At 39.6% G+C, this 25,034-nt stretch overlaps 1 protein-coding gene across 1 annotated transcript in view; it reads left to right on the plus strand.

The window, feature by feature from the left end:
- The first annotated feature begins 1,133 nt into the window (after nucleotides 1-1,133).
- The window catches only part of nsd3 (nuclear receptor binding SET domain protein 3), a 28,062-nt gene continuing 4,161 nt past the window's right edge, over nucleotides 1,134-25,034 (plus strand). Inside the window, 23 exon segments of the mRNA XM_042487540.1 lie at nucleotides 1,134-1,411; nucleotides 6,976-7,238; nucleotides 7,240-7,653; nucleotides 7,655-7,837; nucleotides 8,696-8,741; nucleotides 8,744-8,943; nucleotides 9,064-9,226; nucleotides 9,308-9,462; nucleotides 10,496-10,675; nucleotides 10,677-11,126; nucleotides 11,208-11,364; nucleotides 11,454-11,554; nucleotides 13,786-13,831; nucleotides 13,947-14,077; nucleotides 14,833-14,958; nucleotides 15,052-15,178; nucleotides 15,255-15,455; nucleotides 17,482-17,661; nucleotides 18,357-18,503; nucleotides 22,340-22,496; nucleotides 24,356-24,558; nucleotides 24,660-24,772; nucleotides 24,886-25,032. Coding sequence (XP_042343474.1) covers nucleotides 7,020-7,238; nucleotides 7,240-7,653; nucleotides 7,655-7,837; nucleotides 8,696-8,741; nucleotides 8,744-8,943; nucleotides 9,064-9,226; nucleotides 9,308-9,462; nucleotides 10,496-10,675; nucleotides 10,677-11,126; nucleotides 11,208-11,364; nucleotides 11,454-11,554; nucleotides 13,786-13,831; nucleotides 13,947-14,077; nucleotides 14,833-14,958; nucleotides 15,052-15,178; nucleotides 15,255-15,455; nucleotides 17,482-17,661; nucleotides 18,357-18,503; nucleotides 22,340-22,496; nucleotides 24,356-24,558; nucleotides 24,660-24,772; nucleotides 24,886-25,032 — 3,846 coding nt within the window. The 5' untranslated portion in view covers nucleotides 1,134-1,411; nucleotides 6,976-7,019.

Consider the following 25,034-nt stretch of genomic DNA (forward strand, 5'->3'; position numbering starts at 1 on the left):
TAGTCCCACCTTAGAGCATCTAAAAGTTGAAAATAACACACAGGATGACTTATGCAAAGCTGGTGTTTTATTTTACGAAAGTAATAGGCACTGGTGGATGAAGTACCTGAAAGCTGTAGGCTACTTAAGTAAAAGTACAAATGTCTTACCAGAAAACGACTTTGGTAAAAGTTAACCTCTTAAACTCGGCTGTACCAGTCACTGCTTTTGGCTACATGTCGTTCAAAACCATTTAACTTAATTTTAATTTCTACTGGAGATCCCAAACTTTCCGAAACTGGATAATTTTGAATTTCCACCGAAATGTTGGTGAAGCATCTATATATATATATACTTAACGTTATCCAGAGTTACGTGGTAATAGACTGTTCTTGCACTTTTTTATATACACATCTATTTTTAATCCAATGGACTGCTGTTGATTTGATTATCATTATTGGTTTTTTACCCTTGTATTTATTTATATCACCATTTGATTGTATTTGAGGCTTTGACAATGTTGTTTTCCAAACATTCATGCCAATAAAGCAAATAGAATTGAATTGAATTGAACTGTTCAACAATGGTTTTAGGAATTAGAGGCAGAGTGAGACCTCTTTTATTTTCTCCTCCTCTCAGTTACAGATCAGGCGAGGAGGCGTATAAAAGCCAATCAGAGACGCTGCTGTAGACGTAACGACAGCATCTGCATCGCTCTATGATATGGACAAAATAAAAATAACCAAAATACAATTTAATACTGTTCACATTCCTCGTCCTTGAATACCTTTTGACACTATTAAACATTTGTATTTTTAAAAATAGTTTCTTTTTTTCATTGTCCTCTTCAGATGAAACATGACACATGGATTTCCTCTTTCATTTTAGTGTAGGTGTGACATATATTACATTAGCTCCTCGATACTCGTTCTGTGCACACACTCTTTCTTATTAGAGTAGATATAATCAGAGGTAAACTACACATCCCGGAGTGCTCCTCCGATCCGGATCTGTGTGATTTTGGCGCTGAGCAGCTGCAGGAGACCAAAGGGGCCTGGACTGAAAAAAAACCAAAAAAACATAGCAGGGTGCTTTTGTTGAACCAGAGGAAGAGGGAGCTAGAGACTATTATTATTATTGGTAGTAGTAGTATAGAGACTGCACACAGGAGGGGTGCGAGAATTGAACATATCTAGCAGTACTAAATGCTCCAGTCCCTACACTGAGGAAGAGCCAGGCTTTGGGATTGGGCAGCGACCAGATAGCGTAACACCCCCTCCTCCTCTCTATTGAGAATTGCGTTAAAACGAAAAAGGAAAAGGCCTGCGCTTTATCTATATTACAGGGATTTTTTTGATTTTTTTTCTCCTTATATATTAAACGAGGATCCGTTACTGGCTGGTGTATGTGTTTAGAATGGGACACGCTGAAGGTATTTATATTTTAAATTTACATTTCCTCTGCATCTCTCGACTCGAAATCTGTGCTGCTTCCTTTGCTCTCCTCTTTGGCGATGTTTGCCATAGCCGCTGCCCGCTGCATGTCTCCCCGTCTCCGTGTTTTTGGGGGGTCGTAGCTAGCTTATTTTCGGACACATTTCTCTCCAAACCGCCATAATCACGCCAGACAATTTGATTTAAAGGGGCAAAGGCAGCCATATTGGCAAATGGTACGTTAGCTTAGCCACCGTTAGCTTCCCCCTCTTTCATCTTCTTCCATGTGTGATGTACATTAACGGATAAACAATACATGGAAACGTTCATTCGTTTCGTGTGAGCCGAGACACTAACGGTCGTAACCGCCGCGTCGCGTTTTGTGTTTGTAACGGTTAAAAACGGCCATATCTTTTTTGAATCCCCCCTTTTAATGCCAGGTAGCTTTAGGGCTAACATCGCAGAAAGCTATAAGATCATTCAGTGAAACATTTGTTGTCTGCGCAGTCGATTTTTAAACACAACCACACAGTTTAAAGCAAACATTAATGTTTAACACAACTCGTAGGAGCATTAAATTGACAACACAAGTCGTTATGGGCAGCTAGTGACCGTTAGTTGACACCTTTATGGATGTTTACATCACCGTTATCCACCTTCGCCAACGCTGGGCAAGCCTGAGTGTGTTCACACATTAAACCACTAACAGTAGATTAGTCCGGCACTCTTAACCTGATTAATTAATCATAAAAGATATTAAAGTGATAAGTTTAAGAGGCTAAACCGGGCGGTGGTAGCTGCTCTTTGTTTTGTTTGTGGTAGCAGGCCACCATGTGTTTGTGTTGATGAGATAAAAACACTAAATTATCTAAAGCTTGTGAAAAGAGGCACTTAAGAGATGATTAATAGCCATCAAAGAGGAAAATTATTATTTAGTACAAAATGCTTAGAGTTTGTTTTGTGGTTTGAGAGGAAGTTTAAAATAAATGATGGTGATTTCTTTATGTGGATTTATTCTGTTTTTGTAAAGAATTTGATCAAACAAGTCCACTTATAGTCTGTATAGGGACTGTGCAACATTTTAATCCCTTGAAACCTGAGCAAATTGGCTTGATTTCTTTCAAAAACATGGAAAGAAGGCAACGAAGGAAGAAAATTACACAAAAATTAGCAAGAAATTAGTAAAAAGAACAAGAAAATAACCTGAAAAATAGTTTTAAAAATGAAAAAGAAAGTTAAAACAAAAACAAACCCAAAGAAATGACCAGGACAAAGTGTAAACAATCTAGAATAATTCTGCAAAATAATTTTATATACGTCATTAATATCATTTTGACTATAGCTTTTCCTAGCCTTTTTTAAGATAGTTTTCTAAATGTATAAATTTCTTGCAATTTGTCGCACATTTCTTACCAAGTTGCTCATCGCCTTTTTGCATGTTTGTGAACGAAACTGCAGTGGTTTGCTTAGAGTTCAAAAGTTTAAATACTTGTTGAAAGGCCTCTGACTGCAGCCCAAGAAAAACTATGTCACTTCAGGTTTCAAAGGGTTAACATATAGTATATAGGTAGAGATTTCAGGGGGGGCACGTCCCCCTTAATATTACGAACACGAGCATTTATTCCCCCCAGTAAAACATTAAAGTAGCAGAGGACTTTTAGTTGTACAAAATTAAAGGCAATTACATCATAAATGGAAGCAGAAGGGGCAAAAATTGGTGCATAAAATTCAACCGAGTGCAGGAAATCAAGTGTTTGACACTCAGAAATTTCTTTCAGAACCCCCAAGTGCACTTATATTTAGATATTAAATGCATGTATAGTTCCTGTTTGTGCATGTGTGTGTGTGTTTAAACCCTGTGTGTATATGAAAACAGAGTGAAAAATGTGGATTTCCCCTTCGGATTAATAAAAATTGTAAAATTGAATTAGAATAATTAAAAAGTATTTTATGAGGTATGAGATATATGGTAGAATAAGGTACAATATAGGTGCAACATCTCAGACTTAAACCTATCTCTAACTTTATTATTTTAAAATATTATCTCTGATTTATTGAATTCAAATGATTTTTAGAACTTTGTTACTGTTCTATCAGAGTACGGGGGTGGCTGGGTTCTGACTTTGTCTTTGTTTTTTTCGATCATGACCCTCTCAGCAGCAACAAATATTTTTCCTCAAGCCCTCCTGAGTGACTGGGGGGAATGCAAGACCCTCCCCTCACCACAAATAACCATATTTCATAGTTTCTGGCTGATAAATGGTGTTATTTTGGATATTTTTAAAGATTTTTAATCCGTTTGTGGGTTTGGGGTTCTAAAGGGTTTATAAAATAATACACAATACAACCATTTAAAGTTTAAGAAACATAACTCCTTCCCCGATACTTAAGAAATTACCTGAAGTTCCTTCCCCGTTTTGCACCACAGCATCCCCTCTCATAAATAATGAACAATCCCTTAATGTCCACTGACATTCAGACCAACACTAACGGGTGGAAATCTGCATAAGCCCCATGGAACAATATTGTCGCAATACTTTACTCACAATACAATATTAGTGTGATTTTCAGCATTTTGCCATAAGCTTTTGAGTATTACAATAACATGTATTGAGATTTATTTACCTTTTTTTTCAATTTTTTAAATTAGGTCACCAAAGGAAATTTTTGTCATTATCTGTTTTATCTAATAACATAACATTTTCAGCCGTCCCCCTTAAAGTATTTTTTGCAGCAAAATGTACCTTGTGCACTAATAAAGCAAATTATTTTATATTCTAGTAGGCTACGCTGATGTTGTATTTGTAATATTAATGTGTTTTATAATTTTAAAAATCAATACTTGCTGTCCATGTGTCACCACTCAAAATATCTTGATACTACGCTGTATCAGTTTTTCCCTCACCCCTATTGACTAATTGTTTTTAAAAAATTCTTATCGAATGATCTGCAAACTATTTCAATACATGGGCAATACATAATAATTTGGTGAATGAAATAACGAAACAGGCCCATCAAAATCCCAAGTAAACATAATTTATTCTCTTGTTTTGTCTCACCAGCAGTCAAAAAATCAAAGATATTCAGTTTAAACTCAACAATACTAAAAAAAAAAATAAAAATGCACTATTCACATTCAAGGAGCAGTAATCAGTGATATTTTTGGCCAGTTTTGCTTTGAAATGTTGTTCAATTATTGTACTAATCGTTTAAGCTCTCGAGTTTTAGGAGCTCAGATTACATTTCAGAGCTACAGTATGTCTTTTTAAGATGGTGCTACATGTCATGTAATATCTTATGACTTCATAAAGCAGTGAGGCTGGATTACCCACCAGGCAAATCGTAGTACTGCTCCGGGGTACTACTCCAGTCCCCTGGTTAGCAATTATTGTGTTTTTTCACACAAGCTGGTTTGTTTGCAAATATGCACCTTTAAAACACAGTATCAGCCTAAATGGTAAAAGCAGGCACTGCATTGTTTTAAGATAATTTGGGGAGATTTTTTCGAGGTGGGGCTGTTTAACAGAATAGACAGGCAAAGGAAAGACAGAATATGTTATGCAGCAAAGGTCCCTGGCTGGAAGCAAACCGGGGGTGTTGCATTTTATGCAGGCATGTGTGTTAACCACAGGGCCACCAGTGCTACAGTTTCACTTTATTTTGAGGCCCTGACATAGCTATACCTTTGTCAAAATCTAGTTTCAAAATTTCAGATTATGTTTTGCCTGCACGGTGCATGTTCCTAAATACATTTGTGTTTAATTAAATTACCACAAACCAGCTGGCGCACAGCAAACCAGAATAGAGCCCTGGTAGTTTTTTGGGCCTCTGGGAAAAAAATGTATGAAGCTGCCTTGTGTAGTCCATGGTATGCACTGCGCAGGGTTCCCACAGTCATGGAAAACCTGGAAAAGTCATGGAATTTCACAATAACATTTTCCAGGTCTCGAACCGTCAAGGAATTATCAAAAAAAATAAAAAATAATAATAATAATAATTGAAAGTTTTGGAAATTGAATTTTGTAGTCTGTGATGATACAGTAAACTTCTGGGAATAACCTTTTTTGTCATGTAACATAACAGTGAACCTTTCCGACGAAATTGTTTTTTTTCCAACATTTAAAGTAGCTCAACTTTTTCACCTGAACCAAAAATCATGTTTTATGTTCCAGTAAACATTTGAGTAAAGTTGTCCCTAACCTGAAGTCGTGAATGTCTGTTGATATTTTGTTTTTTGTTGTTTTGTTTTGTTTTGTTTTTTCAATCTTGATTATTGTAAAATTTGTCTTAAATTTAATTACAATTTACATTGAATCAGTCTAAAAAAGTCACCTAAAAAAAACCTAACCTAGCCTTAAGCTGTAGGAACCCGGCCGCGACACAAACTGCCGCTGAGGGATAAAAACAACTCATGATGAGTTAAGCCGTTCATGCACCCGCAGAAATGACAAAATTTAGAGAAGGGACACACACACAAGATAAAAAGCTACTACAACACATAGATACTGATTCTGTGGGAAACACTGGTGTCTGTGTGTGACGTTTGTTTGCGTTACTTCATTTTCTCCCTGCCAGGCAACTGGGGCAAGAAAAAATGGATATGGATCCTTAAAAAGTAATCGAAACATTTTTGAAATGTCCATGAAAACGTGTGGGAACCCTGATTGTACCTGTTGGTCATACAGAGAGCAGTTTTGATTTTAATGTCAAGCTGTTCTGCATGTTGTATAATTTCTTTGGGCTTCATAAAGGGTAAACAAGATGATCTTGAACAATACATTTAGGTAGTTTGAAAATCTAATGTGTTTAACCTTTAAAACCTGGAAACGCATCACTTTTCTTGTGCTGCGTTCAGACACCTTTCACAAGCATGTAAACCTCTGGATCTTGAGCTAATTGGTTTGATTTCTTCTTTAATAATAATAATAATAATAACAACAACAATAATAATAAAGCTTATTATTATAGAAAAAATAAATAAGTAACTTAAAATAATAGCTTGAATTTATAGTGCCTTTCACAAGACCCAAAGACACTTTGCATAGTTCCCTTATCAAAAACAAATAAATACAAAATACAAAGCTGAAAAATAACTACATGTTGCCTGTTTTTCGAGTGGACAGAATTACGTGAGGTTGTAGGCCTTGGTGAACAGGTTGGGTTTAAGGAGTTTTTTTAAACATGTCCAGGGATGTAGCGTTGCAGTTGTCAGCAGGGAGAGCATGGTATAAAAGGCAATGAATAACTTGAAAAGATGTCCCGCAAGATTTAGAAGATTTTTTTATTATTATTTTTTTATTTTAAAGTTAAAGTTATTTTAATTATGCTACAGAAGTATTTTAAGCACTTTTTTCTTTTTGTGCTTTTTTTCAGGATTTTTTTGTATCTTTTCATTAATTTCTTGCTAATTTTTGGGCAATTTTTCTGAAGTTGCTTATTGTCTGCCTCCCATATTTTTGAGAGAAATCAAGCCAATTTGCCGAGGTTTCAGAGGGTTAAAGTGATAATAGTTTAATGGGAGCCTGCCTGCATCTAATGTAATTATATAAATCTCTGTCAACAGGTCCAGTCAAAGAAAAAGACAGTTAAGGATGCAGGAGCCCAACAATGGATTTCTCCTTCTCTTTCATGCAAGGGATCATGGGAAATACAATTCAGCAACCCCCTCAGCTCATTGACTCAGCCAACATCAGACAGGAAGGCACCTGCGACACCGGCAGTGATCCAGGCGAGGATGGTGGTCCCTCCTACGATGCTGCCCTGGATGCAGAGTTTTCCTACCCGCCGTCAGCCTCGGAGGACATGTCGCAGGTCTCCAACGGCTACCCGCCCGCCCGGCCTGGGCATGTACGAGCCACAGGCCAAGTTCTCCATGTACTCACAGTTCCCCAACGGCTCCGCTAACGGCTACGGCGCCATACGGAGCTACGGAGATCATGGTCTCATGCCGGGGGAGGGGACGGTCCTGAGGGGGCCGGGCCTCCAGGAGAGACCTTTGTCTCCTGTGTCCCCACCTCTGCCCACGCATCACCCGCACCTCCACCACCACCATCATCACCCGCATCACCACCACCACGCACACCACTTCCACTCCAATCCACCGCACATACAAACCCACTCGCACCCACAGAGTCCTCCGCCGCCGCCACTGCCCTCCCAGCACCACCTGCCCCACACGCCTCACATCATGACCCACACTCTCCCCCCTCCTCCCCCATTGCTCCTGCCTTCCTCCAGTCCTCCCCCCCTCCCTTGTGGACAGTACCCCGTCTTCTCAGCCCTCCCACACCCTGTCCAACACTCCCGGTGGGGTGCTGAAGAAAACCAGCTCTCCAGAGATCAAGCTGAAGATCATAAAGACGTATCAGAACGGGAAGGAGCTGTTTGAATCTGCGCTGTGTGGAGACCTGCTGCAAGAACTGCAGGTAATGTGTGCACATCTGAGTTAGTTGCACACACACACACACACACACACACACACACACACACACACACACACACACACACACACACACACACACACATACAGACCCTGCAGTCATGTCCTTTTTAATGTTTTTTTTTTCCATTTTGCCAACTGGGAAGGTCATGTCTGCGTTCTGAGGGTTTTTAAGACATTGAGCGTCAAAGTGGCATTGGTAGTGGCAGTGTTGACAGTATTGCTATTTCTCAAGCTATTGTATCGGAGTTAGAAATTACACCATCGTGACAACACTAGAACAAACAATTAATTGATTACTTGAGAAAACTATCAGCAGATAAATTAATAATGAAAGACCGTTATTGCTTAATGATTAGTTTTTTGCTCTACATGCACCTTTTTAGGAGTGCAGTATTAATTTTAAAACCTTGCTTTGACCCTTGCAAATTTTTATTACTGTCTGCAAATCAACAAAAGTGCCCAAATTGCTATTGTCCAAATTATTACTCTTAAGATTTTCTGTTCACTGTTGTATAAAAGCATAGAAAACAGAAAACCTAAGTATTTTAGTGGCTGGAACCAGCTTTGTTTGGGCCTTTTTCTTAAAAAAAATTGCATGCTCTACATGCAAACAACAGCATATTATATACTCTTATTTCTCTAATTTCTCCCATAAAAAGTCATCTGGAATTGAACTGCATGCATCTTGGTTCACTTTTAATCGTCTTAAGAAGTTTTTAATATTTCAGCAGACAGAGAGATCAGTTTTTGAATTACCTTTTATATAAACAGAAAAAAGTTAACAGATGTCTCATCGCTATTGTTTTTTTTTTTTCTTTTTTTTCTATTTTCTACTCTTCAGAAGGAGTCTCAGAAGAACGAGGCCACTCAGATGCAGCGCAGACATGAGAGAAGAAGGAGAAGAGGAAAAAGAGTGCGAGGTTGCAGCTGCAGGTCCAGGAACAGAAGCTGGAGCAGAGCCAAGCCCAGGCAGGTACCACGGAGCACACAGAGGACATCCACATCCAGCCCCAGCCGACAGAAACACCCCCAGCCCAGACAGAGAAGCCTCAAAAGACCGTTATCAAAACTGAACCAAAGACGCCGAAGGCAAGAGCACGACTGTTCACACTACACAGCAGTTTGGATTCTCTGCATGTTACAGTAGACGAACTTGTCATTGTTTGGATTTTGAAAGCAGACCAGTGACTCGTTCATTTTCCTGTTTAGGTTCCGAAAGTCCATCATCCATCAGTGATCCAAGAGACGGGCTTCTGCAAGGAGTTTGTGATAGGAGACCTGGTGTGGTCCAAGGTGGGCACCTACCCCTGGTGGCCCTGCATGGTCTCCTCAGACCCGCAGATGAAGGTCCACACTCGCATCAACACCAGAGGTACGAGCATTTTTCCTTCCACAAACGTATAAATGTGTGATGACCTAAAACGCCACAGCTTCTTTCTCTGTTTGTGTAAAGGTCACCGGGAGTATCACGTCCAGTTCTTTGGCAGTGTTGCAGAGCGAGCGTGGATCCATGAGAAGAGGATTGTCCTGTATCAGGGAAAGCAACAGTTTGATGAACTTCAGGCTGAGACTCTGCGCAAAGCCACAAACCCTGTAGAGAAACACAAAGTACGTACGACACAAACCAACCAAATACTTGTGTTTAAATTAATTTCCTTTATTTGAAATGTAGGCAGTAATTAATTTGATACAAATGTGAGTCCAGTTTTTTTATTTTAAATTAATATTTTGAATGGGCTTTTATTGATGTTTTATTTTTAGTAATGCCTATTTATCTAAATCCACCAATCACAAATTTCAGAAATTTTTTATCTTAAATTCTTTTTTTTTTTTTTTTTGATTGTTGCATTCTAAAATTTCACCACAGCTTTTCAAAAAAGGTGTGATACGTGTTGTAATGTTTTTTTGTTTTGTTTTGTTGCAATTAAATTGCAGGAGCAAGCGAAAAGGGAAAAAAAGTTGCTTTTTTTTGTATAATTTGTTAAAAACCGATGATTGGTCAAATTTGCTGAAAAGTTGCAGCAATTGGACAAAATAGCAAGCTTGTGCAAAATGTCTTGCGATTGGTTGACTTTGCATTAATTGTTGCGATCACATCCCAAAATACTTGAGGGGCTGATTAGCAATTTCTTTTGATTTTCTCTTCAGTTTCTATCCCATTTACAAAAAGACTGTGTTCACTGTACAAATGAAGTAAATGCCTTTTATTTATTCCATCACATGGCTCATCATTGGTAAGCTTCTAAAACACCTTTTTACAAAACAAACAAAAAATGTACTTTTCTAAACTCCCATGAATCGTCTCTTTTTTAAACAACATTTTTAGTCATTGTGGTTCTGCCCTACTCAGTAACATGTATCCTTTTATCAATAGGGTAATTTTATGGTGAGCAGTGCCGTCTGACAGCTAGTTACATTATCATTAATAGAGAAAAATAGGAAAAGAACAATGAAATGATGACACTGTTTCTAGGTAATCCCATTTATGTTTTTTTGCATTTTTAAACCAACATCTATTAATATGTATTTGGTGAAGCCAATATTGATATCACCAGTTGTCCAGTTAGATGGGTTCCATGTAGAAATAAAGTTCATCAGTTGTTTTTTTTTTTTTTAATCTTTTTGATGTTTTCTTCTCCAGCTCCTGAAGCCTATCCCTCAGCGGGAGCGTTCCCAGTGGGGAGGTGGTGTGGGCCATGCAGAGGACGCCTTCGTGATGACGCGGCAGGAGCGAATTGACAACTACACCTTCATCTATGTTGACCCAGACCCTAACGAAGGTACGACCAACAAGAAACCCAACATCAGAGCGGAGAAACGAAAACCGGCGCTCCAGCGGCTCAGTCAGTAAGAAGGAGGAGGGAGCCGTGAAGTCACCAGAGAGAGAGCAGCCGCCACGACGGCTGCTGCCACGCAGACAGTGTAGTGTTTCCAACACGGAGGACAACACAAACTCCCAGGCTTCAAATGAAGAGAAGAACCAGAGGGGAGACCAGCGTAAGACCATCTCCCCGAAACAGAACGCTGGTTGTGATGCACGACCACAGCAGGACTCACCGCCACCAGTCAGGGCCTGGAAAACAGCAGCCGCCAGGAAGCTGCTGCCTCTCTCTATCACCATGAAGAGACTGAACGTGGAGATCACAAAGTGCGACTGGCCTCTCCTGCAGAAAAAAGCAGCTCCGTCTCCAAAAAAAGACAGAGAAGAAGAGAAAGAGGAGAGAGTGGAGAGAGAGGCCCGGCAGCCCGACCTGGGATACTGCTCACCTGAGGTAGGTGTAACTTGTGCAGACAGAAAAATGTAGAATCTTGGGTTTCCTGACACGATACTCAAATGTTGATGCCTTCAGCAGGACAGCAGAGCAAAACCTGAGCCCAGTCCAGAGGAGGAGGAAGACGGGGATGACGGAGAGGAAGAGGAGAGGAGAGGCTCCCCCGCTAGTCGGAGAAGTGAGGAGGGAGGAATGCAGCAGACCTCCTCTCCTGGTTCACACCACAGTAGTCCACACGGTGGGTAAAACACAGACATGCAGGGTGTATGGCTTTTTTAAAAAAATTGATTATAAAAAGATACAGGTCAGTATTTTATGTGTTTTCAGGTTCTCAGGAGAGGAAGCTGCAACGGCGGTCAGTCAGGAGCCGGTCTGAGTCAGAGAGAGGCAACGACCCCGTCCCCAAGAAGAAAACCAAAAAGGAACAGGTATCAGTCCTCAGCAGAAAACCTGGTGCTCAGACCATAGAAATGGAATGAATAGAAAAACATTTAACTTTTTGCCGTGGTACAATAAAAAAAGGAGATTGTTGTAAGTTGTTTTGGCAATAATAAATGTCAGTGGGGCTGTGAAGTGTGTCACACTAACTAGTTTGAGAGCCTTTTTTTGGCCTATTTTTTATTAACTGTTTTCCATAATAAACCAAAAAATACAACCATACACCAATCCAAGTTTCTCTTTTTCAATGAACTTACACAAGCTTCATCGAAAAACACACTATATTCAAACTTGACAGAAACAACATACAATTAGAAGAAAATGTCTTAGTCTTGTTAGTTAGTCCACTGTCCTAACAACAAGTTCCAGTTTGGTCAAAATAAAGCCTTAACCCTTGAAACCTGGATCAACATTAGTTTTCTTGTGTTGTTGTGTTTAGATGCCTTTCACAAGCATTCAGTTTTTTGTTTTATTTTGAAAACATGGAAAAAAGGTAACAAGTAACTTGGCAAGAAATGTCTTGCAAATTGCTAGAAATTATTAAAAGGTGATTTTTCTCTCCTCGAGAAAATTTATTTGTAGGTATTGAGTTATGTATTTTACAGCCTGTTTACAGTAAAATATATATATATATATATATCACCACTTCTTTTCAGGTAATTTTCTTGTAACTTACATTTTTTGTGTCATTTCTTCTAGAGTTACTCATTGCATTCTTCTAATGTTCTTGAAAGGAATCAGGCCATTTTACTCAGGTTTCAAAGGGTTAATCAACAGAGTTAGATGTGAAAATATGCTGTTCTGCACGCTGTTTATCCCTGTGGTCTCCCCCCGTCAGCTGTCCTCTCAGCTGCGTCTCTTCCTCATTTTTCGGAGGCAGCTACAGCACATAATGTTTCAACATATATGCAATTGATGGCAACAAGAGAAACAGGGAAATAAAAGTTATTGCAATTTTTTAAAAGTAAAGGATTGCTTATCTGAAAACGTAATGTTACTACTCTGCGTTACTGCTCCTTTGGTCATGACTACAAAACCTCACCTCAGTGAGTTCGTAGCATACCGCGAGTTGTTTTGTTTATACAGAAGTTATTCTCCTGCAATGGCGACAGTATGCTTAAACACGGCTGTCGCTCTGACCATCCTGATACATTCATTTGAATCTCAATGTCTATTCTACTCTTTCTATTTCTATGGCTTAGACTACAAACTTCACAGCATCTTCCCAGTTTTGTTCAGCATCTTTGTTGCATGTCACACCATTCTCTCTCCATGTTTTCTTTACTCTGTTTTCTTTTTCTCCCCCCACTTTCACCTCTCAAATAAAGGCAAAATTGCAAAAAATAATAATAAAAAAATAAATAAAAAATGCAAGGGGTGTTGGTGGGGGTACTGGTTAGACAATAGGTGTTTTCAGGCCAAACAGTTTCTGGGGACTCCCTGAGAGGAAGTGCATCCTGGGGAGCTCCCCAGAGAGATGCGTACCTCATAGAAACAAAATGAGATGCTTTACGATCATTTCTCTGACAAACCAATAAAGACTTTTTTACTGTATGCATCAGTGCCACTATTAGGAATGCTGAAGTGACGTAAGTCTGATATTGAAGATTCTTATTTCACTTTGACGAGTCAAAATTGCACCATATTTCCCCTTATATGTATGCTCAGGAAAGCTTGGACCTCACTGTCAGTCCATTTGTCTGCATTTTCTTCAACTTTTTCACTTTTGTTTATGTTTTGTGTTGTCTGTTGTTTACACGGCTAACTGTTTTTAAAAAATGCCGGTTGTCGATGCTACATTGACTCATGTTTTTGACCAGTCTGCGTACATGTAGTCTCTTGCGGTTCCTCTTGTGTTGGGAGTAGACCTACTCTCCAATTTCAAAGGTAACTTACAAACATCCCTCAAAAGTCCTAGTTCTTGAGGTGCAGATGCAACAGGCGATTTTGGACCTAAGTAAGTTTTCATAGTTCTAGTACCCTCCTTGACTTTACTTTTTAAGTTTTTTGGACCGCAAGAACTAGGAATGATTGCAGTTCTTATAACACCATTTTTAGGGACTTTTTTAGTTCCTATTTCAGAGTAGGTACTCTCCCAGCACAAGAGGAACCATGAGTGATGTAAGTGTTTGTTGACTGGTTTAAACAGCCATTTAGCATTAGCAACTGCCATTTTCATAAACCATGATAACTTAAACTTTCATGTTGAACTTCCTCACAGGCTGAAATGGCTCCTGAGACCACACTGAGGACCGGTTCACAGAAAGGTAGAGGATCCTTATTTCATGCTTCCTGTAAAACATCTGTGGCAGGAGCTCCTTTTATGTAAAAAAAAAAAGTGAAATTCATCTTTATTTTATTGCCTCCTGTGTGATCCACCAGGAGCCAGTGAGATCTCAGATGCCTGCAAGCCCCTGAAGAAGAGAAGCAGAGCGTCAACAGATGTGGAAATGACGTCTTCGCAGTACAGAGATACCTCTGACTCTGACTCCAGAGGACTCAATGACCCACAGGTAGTATAGAAATCATGTGCAGAAATACACACACACACTGAGAGGAAAACACTGTATTTCTCCTGGACATAAAGTAGTATGAGTAAATGTACATCCAAATGCAGAAGTCAGAAAATACTCAGTATTAGACTATTAAACAACACAACTTTTAGTCATCTGAATAGCATTGACCCTGTGAATTTTTAGCAGTGTGCTGGATATTTTTATATATTTTAGTCATTAACTGTCATATATATATATATATATATATATATATATATATATATCTGTGGATTCTGTGTTATTAATTGGACAAACATTTGATAATGTCACTGTGGAGTCTTGGGACTTGTAATGAGATTTTCTTACTACTTGCTGACATTTTATATACCAAACCATTAATCAACTAATCAAAAAAATTGAACGTAATGTAAGATTTTAAACACGACACAAATGTGTACGTCCGTCACATTTCACCATCCAGTTAGTTGAGCCGAAAGGAATGTAAAGCTCATTCTTACAAAACTATTTCAGGCGTTCATAATGTGGAGAGTTGGGTTTTAGGTGTCTGATTATTGACTCTTCAATTTTTCCCCCACCCCTAAAAGACTTTTTGTTGCAGCCCTGATCACACCATCTACGAGTCTAAATACCTACACACTTTTGAAATAGTAGTTGAATACAGTTGGCTTACATTTGCTGTGTTTGTGCTTTACGCGTCTGGATTCTTTCACAGAAAAACACATTTACACGTTTGCGCTCTCTTTTCCTCACAGGGTTTATTTGGGAAGAGTCTTGATAGTCCAGCAGCCGCAGATGCAGATGCTTCAGATACTCAGTCTGTGGACTCAGGCTTGTCCCGTCAAGATGGCAGCACAGGAAAGAGAGACACTGTGTGTCAGGTCAGCGCTGCTCACAATTCTTGTACTTTCTGTCTTCTGAAAACTTTCAAGTATTGAGTTATATAAGGCGTATTTCTCTGTGTTTGTGTGTAGATCTGTGAGGTGTATGGAGAGGGTTTGGTGGTTTGTGAAGGTGACTGCAGCAGACAGTTTCACCTGGACTGTCTCGGTCTGACGTCCCTACCTGAAGGGAGATTCACCTGCATGGAGTGCAAAAATGGTGAGCGAATCAGAAAACATCTTCACTATCTCACGTGTTGTGTTTGGCTCTGTACTCACACAGACTCTCTCTCCAGGCAATCATCTTTGTTTTAGCTGTAAGACGGCGGGTCAGGAGGTGACACGCTGCTCCGTGTCTGGATGTGGTTGTTATTACCACGAGGACTGTGTCCGCAAACTTCCGGGCACCACCAGCAGTTCGGGCGGAGGCTTCTGCTGCCCTCAGCACAGCTGCTCTACCTGCTGCTTGGAGAGAGACCTGCAGCGAGCCAGTAAAGGTAAAGCTCAACTTTGTTTTTCAGCTGATTTCCTGTTTGTGAAAGCTGTGGGTTAATGAGCCGGTGCTGCATCAGCAAAGTGTGAAGAAACCGTATTAAAAACAAAACTTTCATTTGCCATTACATTCAATCCTTCTGGCTGATGTCATTGACCAAAAGCAACAAAAAAAGCTCAATAATGAGTAGTGCAAGAGTCAGTGCTGTACTTCCCTGTTTGAACATGTGAGAGGCAACTGCAAGAGGAAGAAAAATGACATAAAAGGTGTTTCTCTTGATGGAAATTAGATTTAGAAAGAGGGTGCTGACAAAATTGTGCTACTTAAAAAATCTTGCACAGCATATCCTGCAGCATATTTGGTGACACAGTCATGCTACAAACATCCGGTTCTACCTGAAACCAAATTTGCTCTATTTGGTTTGAAGTGAGAGGCATCTGGAGGCTGCAGACCACTGGAGGAAAATAAAATAATTGCCATGTTCCGGGAAATGTCTTGAGATGATGGTGCATTATCGGGCTGGAAATAACACATCTGAAAATGGAGGAGGTGCCCTTTGTTTACAACAGAGTTTTGGCATCTTGTGGTTTAAAAATGACCCTCAGATGCGGAGGTGCCAAAAATGTGCTGAGAAAAAACACTCAGACACCTTTGCCTAAATGTGAGACAAGGCAGGATTAATGCAGTTTGTGTCCGATTCTGACTTAACTTTTAAGTATAACATATTAATAGATGAGAAAAGCTGGAAAGCAAGTCAGTGAGACCTAAAATTCACTCCTTTGCTAGTTATGCCTTTTTACAAAGTGAAAGAGAGAAAAGTAATATTTTATTTAAAGCTCTCAGGAAGACCCAAATTACATCCCTTTGCCAATTATGTTGTGTGTGTATGTGGTGATGAGTTGTTCCACCAGAGAGACATTTTTCAAAGATTGAAATATTTCATAATTTTACCTTTTTGGGCCTCGAACAGATGTTTCAATCAAACAAATGAAAACAAAGAAAAGTCTAGTGGAACTTAGTTTGTTTCTTCTTTTCAGCCCTCTGAACCCCTGTGTTGGGAACCACTGGTCCAAAACATCAAGTGTGAATGTTCAGTGTTAAACCATGTTTTTGTGTTTCGTTTTTGTTCTTGTACAAATGAAGCAAGGAGAAAAAAATACATTTTACCATCTGAAGTCTTTATTGTCTTAGCCACAAATAGTTTTCAAATTGTTTGTCTGTCCGTACATATGTACTTCCCATTTTCATGAACCTGATATTTTATAAACACCTTGTTGACGGATTAGAATTCGGTGGTTAGAGGTTACTATGACCTGATGTCTTTCCCATTCCCATAAAACGAAATCTCAAGAAAACCTCAAGTTTGGCACAAATGTTTATTTAGATTTTGGATGTCAAAGGTCACTGTGACCTAAGAAAACATGTTTTTGGTCCCAAGAATTCATGAGCTAATTATGACAGTTTTACACAATTGTCTAATGGGGAAGTAATGATGAAGTGATGAAATTTAAGATCCAAAATGGCAAAGGTCAGCTTCACTGTGATGTTATAATGTTTTACAAAAACACTCTTCTTGTTTTCTTGTTACTCATAGTCATATGTCAGGACTGAAAGGGAGATGTTTGGTCAGATACTGACGTGGTGACACTAATGTTAGGCATTTTGCTTGAAACTGTGCTGATTGTATAAATCTGCTGTGCTGCCGAGTTGAAGATGTGTGTAAGCATCCAAGATTCAGAATATGTGGCTGCTTTGCAGAAATATCCATATTTTAAGCATTGTCTACTGTCATGGCTACACAGTGTATGAATCTGGACAGACATGGATGGAAAGTGTAACTTTGCGGAGGCATACACCCATAAGGCAGTAATTCTAGTTCCCTTCTGATTTCCTTTAATTACAGCTGCAACACATAAAGAAATTTGACCTAATTATTCATGAAAACTCAGCTCTATATGCACTGCACTGTTTCACAGCCACATGAGTGTGACCACAAAGTCCTCTCTGTCTGTCCTCTGCCTCTCGTCCAGGCCGTCTCATGCGTTGCATCCGCTGTCCAGTGGCCTATCACACAGGAGACAGCTGCGTGGCGGCTGGCAGCGTTGCCATCACCCATCACATCATGATCTGCAGCAGCCACGGCAGCACCAAGAGGAACGGCCTCCTCACCTCCCCGATCAACGTGGGCTGGTGCTTCCTGTGTGCCAGAGGTAAGCTCGCACCACTGCACACGCTAACAGCCTTCCTCTCCCACAGTCGTGATTTTTTTTTAGCAGTGACCACAAACAGACGGAGAAGACACACGTGGAAGCTCTTAATTTCACCACAAGCAATGATTTTTCTCCCACCGGCTGGTTTCAGTCAGTTTCTCTTACTTGCACTTCACATTGGAGCATCAACAGGACCCAATCACCCTCCGTGATTGTAGTTTTTTCATCTTCTTTAAGGAATATTACCTTTTTGATTAAGTCACAACTGCAGTAACATCTCATGAGTAAAACCTTATCTTTTAATATTACATGTTTCATGTTTGGCATTGTTGTTCATGAATAGCAGTGCTGTGAAATGTAATGTTTGTTTTCCATCACGATACTAATACTATGAATGATACACTGCACTCTGCTTAAAAACAATCCCATCTGTCCTGGATGGTGATGAGTGAGAGAACAACAGGATTAAAAAAAAAAATCTGTCTTTAACGAGTTTGTAAGTGATGTTTTTTTGCTTGCTGATAAGTTGAGTGCATTGTTTGGCCTCTTTGTGTCAGGACCAACTTTCTTTTTCTTGTTTCTTCTATGCGTGTGTGTGAGAGTGTGAGTTTTTGTTTTTTCTCTTTTTGTGAATTTTGGGTAATTTCGAGTTTGACTGCGGCTCACCCCCGTCTCTTCCTGTGTGTCTTGTGTAGGACTGTTAGTGCAAGACCTTACTGACACCATATTAAGTTCATATGCCTATAAGTCCCACTACCTTCTGACTGAGTCAAATCGTGCTGAGTTGAAATTACCTATGATTCCCTCTCCTTCGTCAGCTACCAAAAAGAATGTTGGGAAAGGTAACTGAACAGTTTTTCTCTTTCTCCTTTTGTCCCACTGCTCTGTGTTTGTGTTGTGCCTGCTCCCCTTTTTTGTACGCATCTTTCATTTCAAAGCCTTGAGGTGCAAAGTTAATTAACTGGTTAGACACGCAGTTAATTTTAATGCAGAGTGGTGCAAAGTAACCTCAGCCAAGTTCCCTAACACATTAACAGGAAACAATGGGCCTCATTCAAGAACAGTTTTGTACTCTCACACCAAACCTCTCTTTAGTGGGGTAAACGAGAACTTGGATTTACCAAAACAAACCACAAATTAGCCTTTTTAGCAGCAGACATTGTGACATGTCAAAGTCGGAAAAGCGCAGGTATAAATAGAAAAGTTAATTCAAATTTAAATGGTAAAGTTTCAGGTCTTGATATTGTACTTGTCTCACCGGCTCACTGTCTCAGTGTCATGGTTTACTCTGACACTTGAATAGAACAGAGCCATTGTTAATGTTACTGGTTCTGTTTATGGTGATATTAACACCTGTGCTTTTCCTACTATGACAAATTAAAATGTGTCCTGTGAAAAAGGCATGTTTCTTGTTTCAACCTGATGAATGTCACCTGTTCACTGCATCATTATTTGCATAATTCATGCCCCTAATTTGCTAACAAGGCCGTTATGCTTCACTGGTGGGCAGCTTTCACTCAAGAGTAAAAAGCTAAGCTGTCTGAAATCAGAACACATTTAGCAGTGTCAGTGATGTTATTAGAGGCTTTGAAATAATAAGAAAATATTAATACAGCTTCCAGTAATGTGTCATCAGAGCAGCTGAGACAAAAATACCTAGACACCATCCTGCAGGGCCAGCTGCGATACAACGAGCTGCGAGTTAAAGCCAATGCCGACCAGTAGGCGGATTTCCATTAACCCTCAAATTGCGAATATAAAATACACCCAATGGAAACACGTCAATTTCAGAAAAAAACTCAAAAGTTTTTACTCTGGCATGAGGTGGTATTTCCAGCGATTCAAAAAAGCCGTATTTCGCAATACTGCAATGGAAACACTTTTTTCGCTTTTATATGTTACATGATGCTATGGCTATGCGCTTATCGGCAGGAACTGGCTCCCTCTGGCATGATGCAGCAGGCCCTGCAAGAGGTGTTATTGCATCGCATAACTCTTCAAAAATTGAGCGGATCATCCAGAAGTTTTGAATCCACAATTCCTTAATCGTTGACCATCACCTCATAGAAATCCCTCATACGTGGCCGCTCCCATGTATAAGGGGCTTGCCTTTCCATTATCACTGGCATAACATGCTTATGTAGCCTTCGATTGGAAATAATGACGAAATAGTGCATTGGCTGTGATAGAAATAAATCTGCTGATGTTTTGAACATCCATCGCCAGGCTTCTTGGAATGTTATCACCAGAGGAGGAGTCGCATAACATCATTCAATGGAGACGCAGTCATTTCACAATTGTGTTTTATCGATATTTTGAAAATATCGCTTAAGTGTAGCGCAAATCTGTAACGGAAACCCACCTAATGGTGTAAAGTGGGAGGGCAATAATCCATCTACTCTGTGTTCATTGTGGTCTCGACTACACATCTGTAAAGTTTGATGACTCTATTTGCACATTTTTTTTGCATTACCAAAGTCTTTTTAAAGACAGATAAATATAAACACTTGTGGTAGTTCGGCTACAGCAGGTGTCACCAGGACCACATTCTGCCATGATGACGCACACACACATAATTATGAGAATAAAACAATAAAATGTTTGGTAAAAATGTTGTGATGAAGATTCGACACTCAAAGTTCACTTGCTCAGCTATTCTAAGATACTCGGGCAGCTTTCAGGCCTTCTTTAGCAGGTGGAAGTTGTCCAGGTGTCATAGCAGGACAACTGGGCCTTGTGACAACAGGTGATCATATAAACCCTGTCTCTGTCTGTAGATGTCAAATGTGACTTGGCCTTGGAAGTGAACCCTGAGTTAAGAATATTTGTCAAATTATTAGTTTTATTAAAAAGCAACTGCCATGTTCAAAGAAGAAAATGGTGAGATGCTAAATGTGTATGGCATGTGGTAATGTCACAGAGATGGATGAGAGAGGATTATTCATCAGGTGGTATTACACTGTTTGGTGCACCAGAAGATTTTACAATATGCCAATAAAACCACAAAATCTTGTCAAAACAAATTCTCAATAAATTGGCCACGATAATGTGGTTTATTGTAGTAATTAAGCTTTATTTAGTCATTAACGATAATTTGAGTTTATTTAAGCATCATATTTGATTTCAGATTAATTTGAAATAAAGCACTATGATTCTCTTCTGTGGAGGAAGACAATCTATGTATTCATGATATTAAGAAAAGTACAGGAAAACAGGTGAATGCAACAAGGTCTCTTAAGTCATTTGTACGTGTCACAAACACATCTGTTCGTACGAGTGGTTCTTGCACGAGGCCCATTGGTTGATGCTCTACATAAACAGTCAATTTGAGTGTTTGTCTCTGCCATAAAGTTGTTGTTGTTATTTATAGAGCGCTGTTCACTATGCTCAAAATCGCTTTACAGAGACAAAAACAAAGCCAATTAGTTTAAACATACTGCATAAATAAAAACAGTTTTTAAATATTCTGGGACAATGTAATTGGTCATCAAAGCTCCAGTACTTAAATTACTGTATGATGCAGGATGCTCTGGATTAATTCAGGTTCTGTCTGTGGTTTGTGGAGCTTATCACTGCTGGAGGCGCACTGCTTCTCTGCTTCAGCACTCTGGGCTTGTTTTTGATTTGAAAGGCCTCACCTCTTTTTAGGCTGACTGCAACTAAGTTTTATTTTTGACTGAAATTTTCAGATGAAATGAAATTTTTGGCTCACCCCATTTTCTCAAGCTTTGACCTGCCTTGAATGGAATACAGTCTCAATCAGGACCAGATCTGATCACAGTTAAGCAGAGATGAGTGCAAGAATAGTAAAATAACGCTATTTTCTTGTTGTGATGTAAAGAAAAAAATTCCAAATTGCTATATTATAAAATAATTTGATTCCATGCAAGCTGGTCTGTGCAGGATGCGATATGTGTGATGGGAAAGTTTGCTTTACTGGCAGGACTGCATGCCTGCTTTTTGCCAATAATTTATTATTTGAATATAACCCTTATCCATTGTTAACTCACTGGCTGATTTTATTCCTGTGCTGCCGCATGTATTTCCCGTAGACTGGTCTTGGTACAGTGCTCTGAATCTGATTGCCAGACATGCTTAAACTGCTGCAGTGAAAGTTGTAACCGGCCTGAGAACGCCATGCAGTGGTTTCCAAAAATCAGTTATTTTCACGCAGTGCGGCTCTCACTGGAGCCTCCACTCGAGCAAAAAGCTCCTGGCACTAGTTTTTGATTTCAGAACAATGACCAGATGTTACTATGGTAGCTGTAGATAAAGATGTTTTCCCTACACAGACAATATTTTCACATCATACTAGATGTTGGAAAAACAAGACTCGTTGTATTTGTTGTATTTATAATTTTCATAGGCTTGTCTGCAAATTAGATTCAGAGTTTGTCCAGGTTTTAAGATGCATCACCTAATCAGACACTCCTCCTCTCTTTGCATACCCATTTTCCACAACGCATGCACACACACACACACACACACACACACACACACACACACACACACACACACACACACACACACACACATACATGTGTACATACATACACACACATACACGTGTACATACATACACACACATACATGTGTACATACATACACACACACACACACATACATACATGTGTACATACACACACACACATACATGTGTACATACACACAAATGTAGGAGGCAAGTTGCTGTGCTGCGACACATGCCCGGCTTCCTTCCACCCGGAGTGTCTGGAGATAGAGATGCCGGAGGGGGCGTGGTCCTGCAGCGATTGCAGGGCAGGGAAGAAACCTCACTACAAACAGATTGTCTGGGTCAAACTGGGCAACTACAGGTACGCAGAGAGCACTGGTTATAGACTGCTGAAGGTTGTTTAACGGTCAGTTTATGCTTTTAAAGGAATACTTAAACACCCGAATGACTGTTTGTATATCAGTTCGTCCCCCCTGTGTTTCATTGAACTTCAGAAGAAAACGTTTTTCTCGAATGACTATGTTAAATGAAGAATACAGAAATTCTTTTTTAAGAGTTTATTTTTGGGAGCTTTTTTGCCTTAATTTGATAGAACAGCTATAGCGTGAAAGGGGGAGAGTGAGAGGGGATGACATGTAGAAAAGGACAGAGGCCGGAATAGAAACTGCAGTGGAAAGGACACAGCCTTTACACATGGGGCCCCCGCTCTACCAGGGGAACTAGTGGATGCCCCACAAATTGGAGAAATTCTAGATGAATATAAGTCATCATGGTCTACATCAGGGTCAAAAATTAGTACCAGCCACCAGCTAAATGTTGGTCAAGTGTGCAAGTGGCTGCTAGCCCAAAAAACAATGGGAATATATTGAGTGGCTGTAGATTTTTGAATCGACCAGCCACAGAGGCAGGCGGACAAATGAGTTAATTTCCAACCCTGGTCCACATTCAACAACAGCCAAACTATATTAAAACATAACTTTACAAACTCTCACACAATCCAGACAGCTCTTACTGACAAAACATATCTGTGCTCCCCTCAGGGCCAGACTCCATTGACAAAAACAGTAATTTGACATCTCTGAACAGGGGAGCCGCTGGTCTACTGCTGCCTCCATCAGTAGGGTAGTTTTTATTATTGCGTGACTTTGGTGAATCCGCACTAACCCTTTAAAACACTAAAGTCAAACAACAACACAAACAAAGTGACTGATGGAGGCAGCAGTAGACCAACATCTCTCATGTAAAATGAGGTAAAATGACTGTTTTTGTCAGTGGAGTGTGGCTTTGCAGCGAGCATAGATAAGTTCCAAGTTTAAACTTTTAGTTCAGTTCCCTATCGGAAAGGACTGAGCATCTGGATAAATGATTATACGGCACGAGTTTTGTGAAAGTTTGTAAACAGATTTTTGATAAAGATGTACTGTTGTTAAATGCTGACCCCATGACTTCGATTTATCAATATTTTTTCTTTTTTTTTTTTCATTTCTGGAGGCAAATTTTATCCACAAATTTAATGCAACATGAGGTGATTAACTGATTTACAAATGGTTATTTTGGGGTTAAATTATTTCTTTAAAGGATAAGTCTTGTGATATTCTGTATTTTAATTCTAATTAAAAAAAATCCCATGAGGAAGCCAAAACTAACTACAGATTTATGTCTCTAGAAGGACAAAACAGGCTTTGGGTTAGGGACGGATTTATTGTTGTTCTTTTATAGCATTAGCTACGCGGAAATAATCCATTAAAAAAATTATGTATATTACCAGTCTTATTGTTTAAGTTCAGTGCAACAGATTTGCTTTGCACCTCACACTGAAACAGTATGTGATGTGATATTATAGATACAGGTATTCAGAAAGTACTAAGTAGAGCACAGAAGTGGTGTTTTCTTTCTTGCACTCTTTAATATTTCTTCTGCAGTTTATAGGCTGCTGGAGTGCTGTTAGGTTTAAATGTAGTAACAGAACACAAACAATGTCTCTTCCATTTAAGAAAAATGATTATATGCCAAAAATGGCATTCCTGTTAGTCAAACATGTAGATATAGGATTTTACAGGAGCTTTTCTATACTTGTATATACAATTCTGAAAAATTATCATTCACATGTGTTTCAATAGAAAAGAATAAGATGGTGCAAAGACATCTTTTAGGACCTCTTTTCCACCACACTCGTCTCTTTCCTAACTTTTCAACGTCATTGTCCTGTTTCCCTCGCAGGTGGTGGCCAGCGGAGATCTGCAACCCTCGCTTGGTGCCATCAAACATTCAGAGCCTTCGTCACGATGTCGGTGACTTCCCTGTTTTCTTCTTTGGCTCCCACGACTACTACTGGATCAACCAGGGCCGTGTCTTCCCCTACGTAGAGAATGACAAGAACTTTGTCACGGGTCAGATCAACATCAACAAAACCTTCAAGAAAGGTATTTTTTCCATAGAAATTTCCTTGTAGACATCTGCTGTGATTTCATAATTTCAAAGGTGCAGGAAGGCTGATTCTCTGAGATGTCCTTTGTGTGTTTAGCTCTGGAAGAAGCTGCTCGGAGGTTTCAGGAGCTTAAGGCACAGAGGGAGAGCAGGGAGGCACTAGAACAGGAACGCAACTCTCGTAAACCTCCACCCTACAAATTCATCAAGGTAATGTCATTTTAATGAACAAGTAACCGCAAAACTGTAAGTAGATGTTCTATTCACTCAGTAAGTCTTCAGTGTTTTTACTTATTCTTTGGGTGTTTTTTTTCTTGTATCAGTCCAACAAACCAGTGGGGAAAGTGCAAATGCACGTAGCCGACTTGTCAGAAATCCCACGATGCAACTGTAGGCCAACAGATGAGCATCCTTGCAGCCTCCATTCCCAGTGTCTCAACCGCATGCTGCAGTACGAGTGTCATCCACAGGT

Source organism: Plectropomus leopardus, chromosome 6 (genome assembly GCF_008729295.1).
Source record: "Plectropomus leopardus isolate mb chromosome 6, YSFRI_Pleo_2.0, whole genome shotgun sequence".
Classification (NCBI taxonomy): Eukaryota; Metazoa; Chordata; class Actinopteri; order Perciformes; family Serranidae; genus Plectropomus; species Plectropomus leopardus.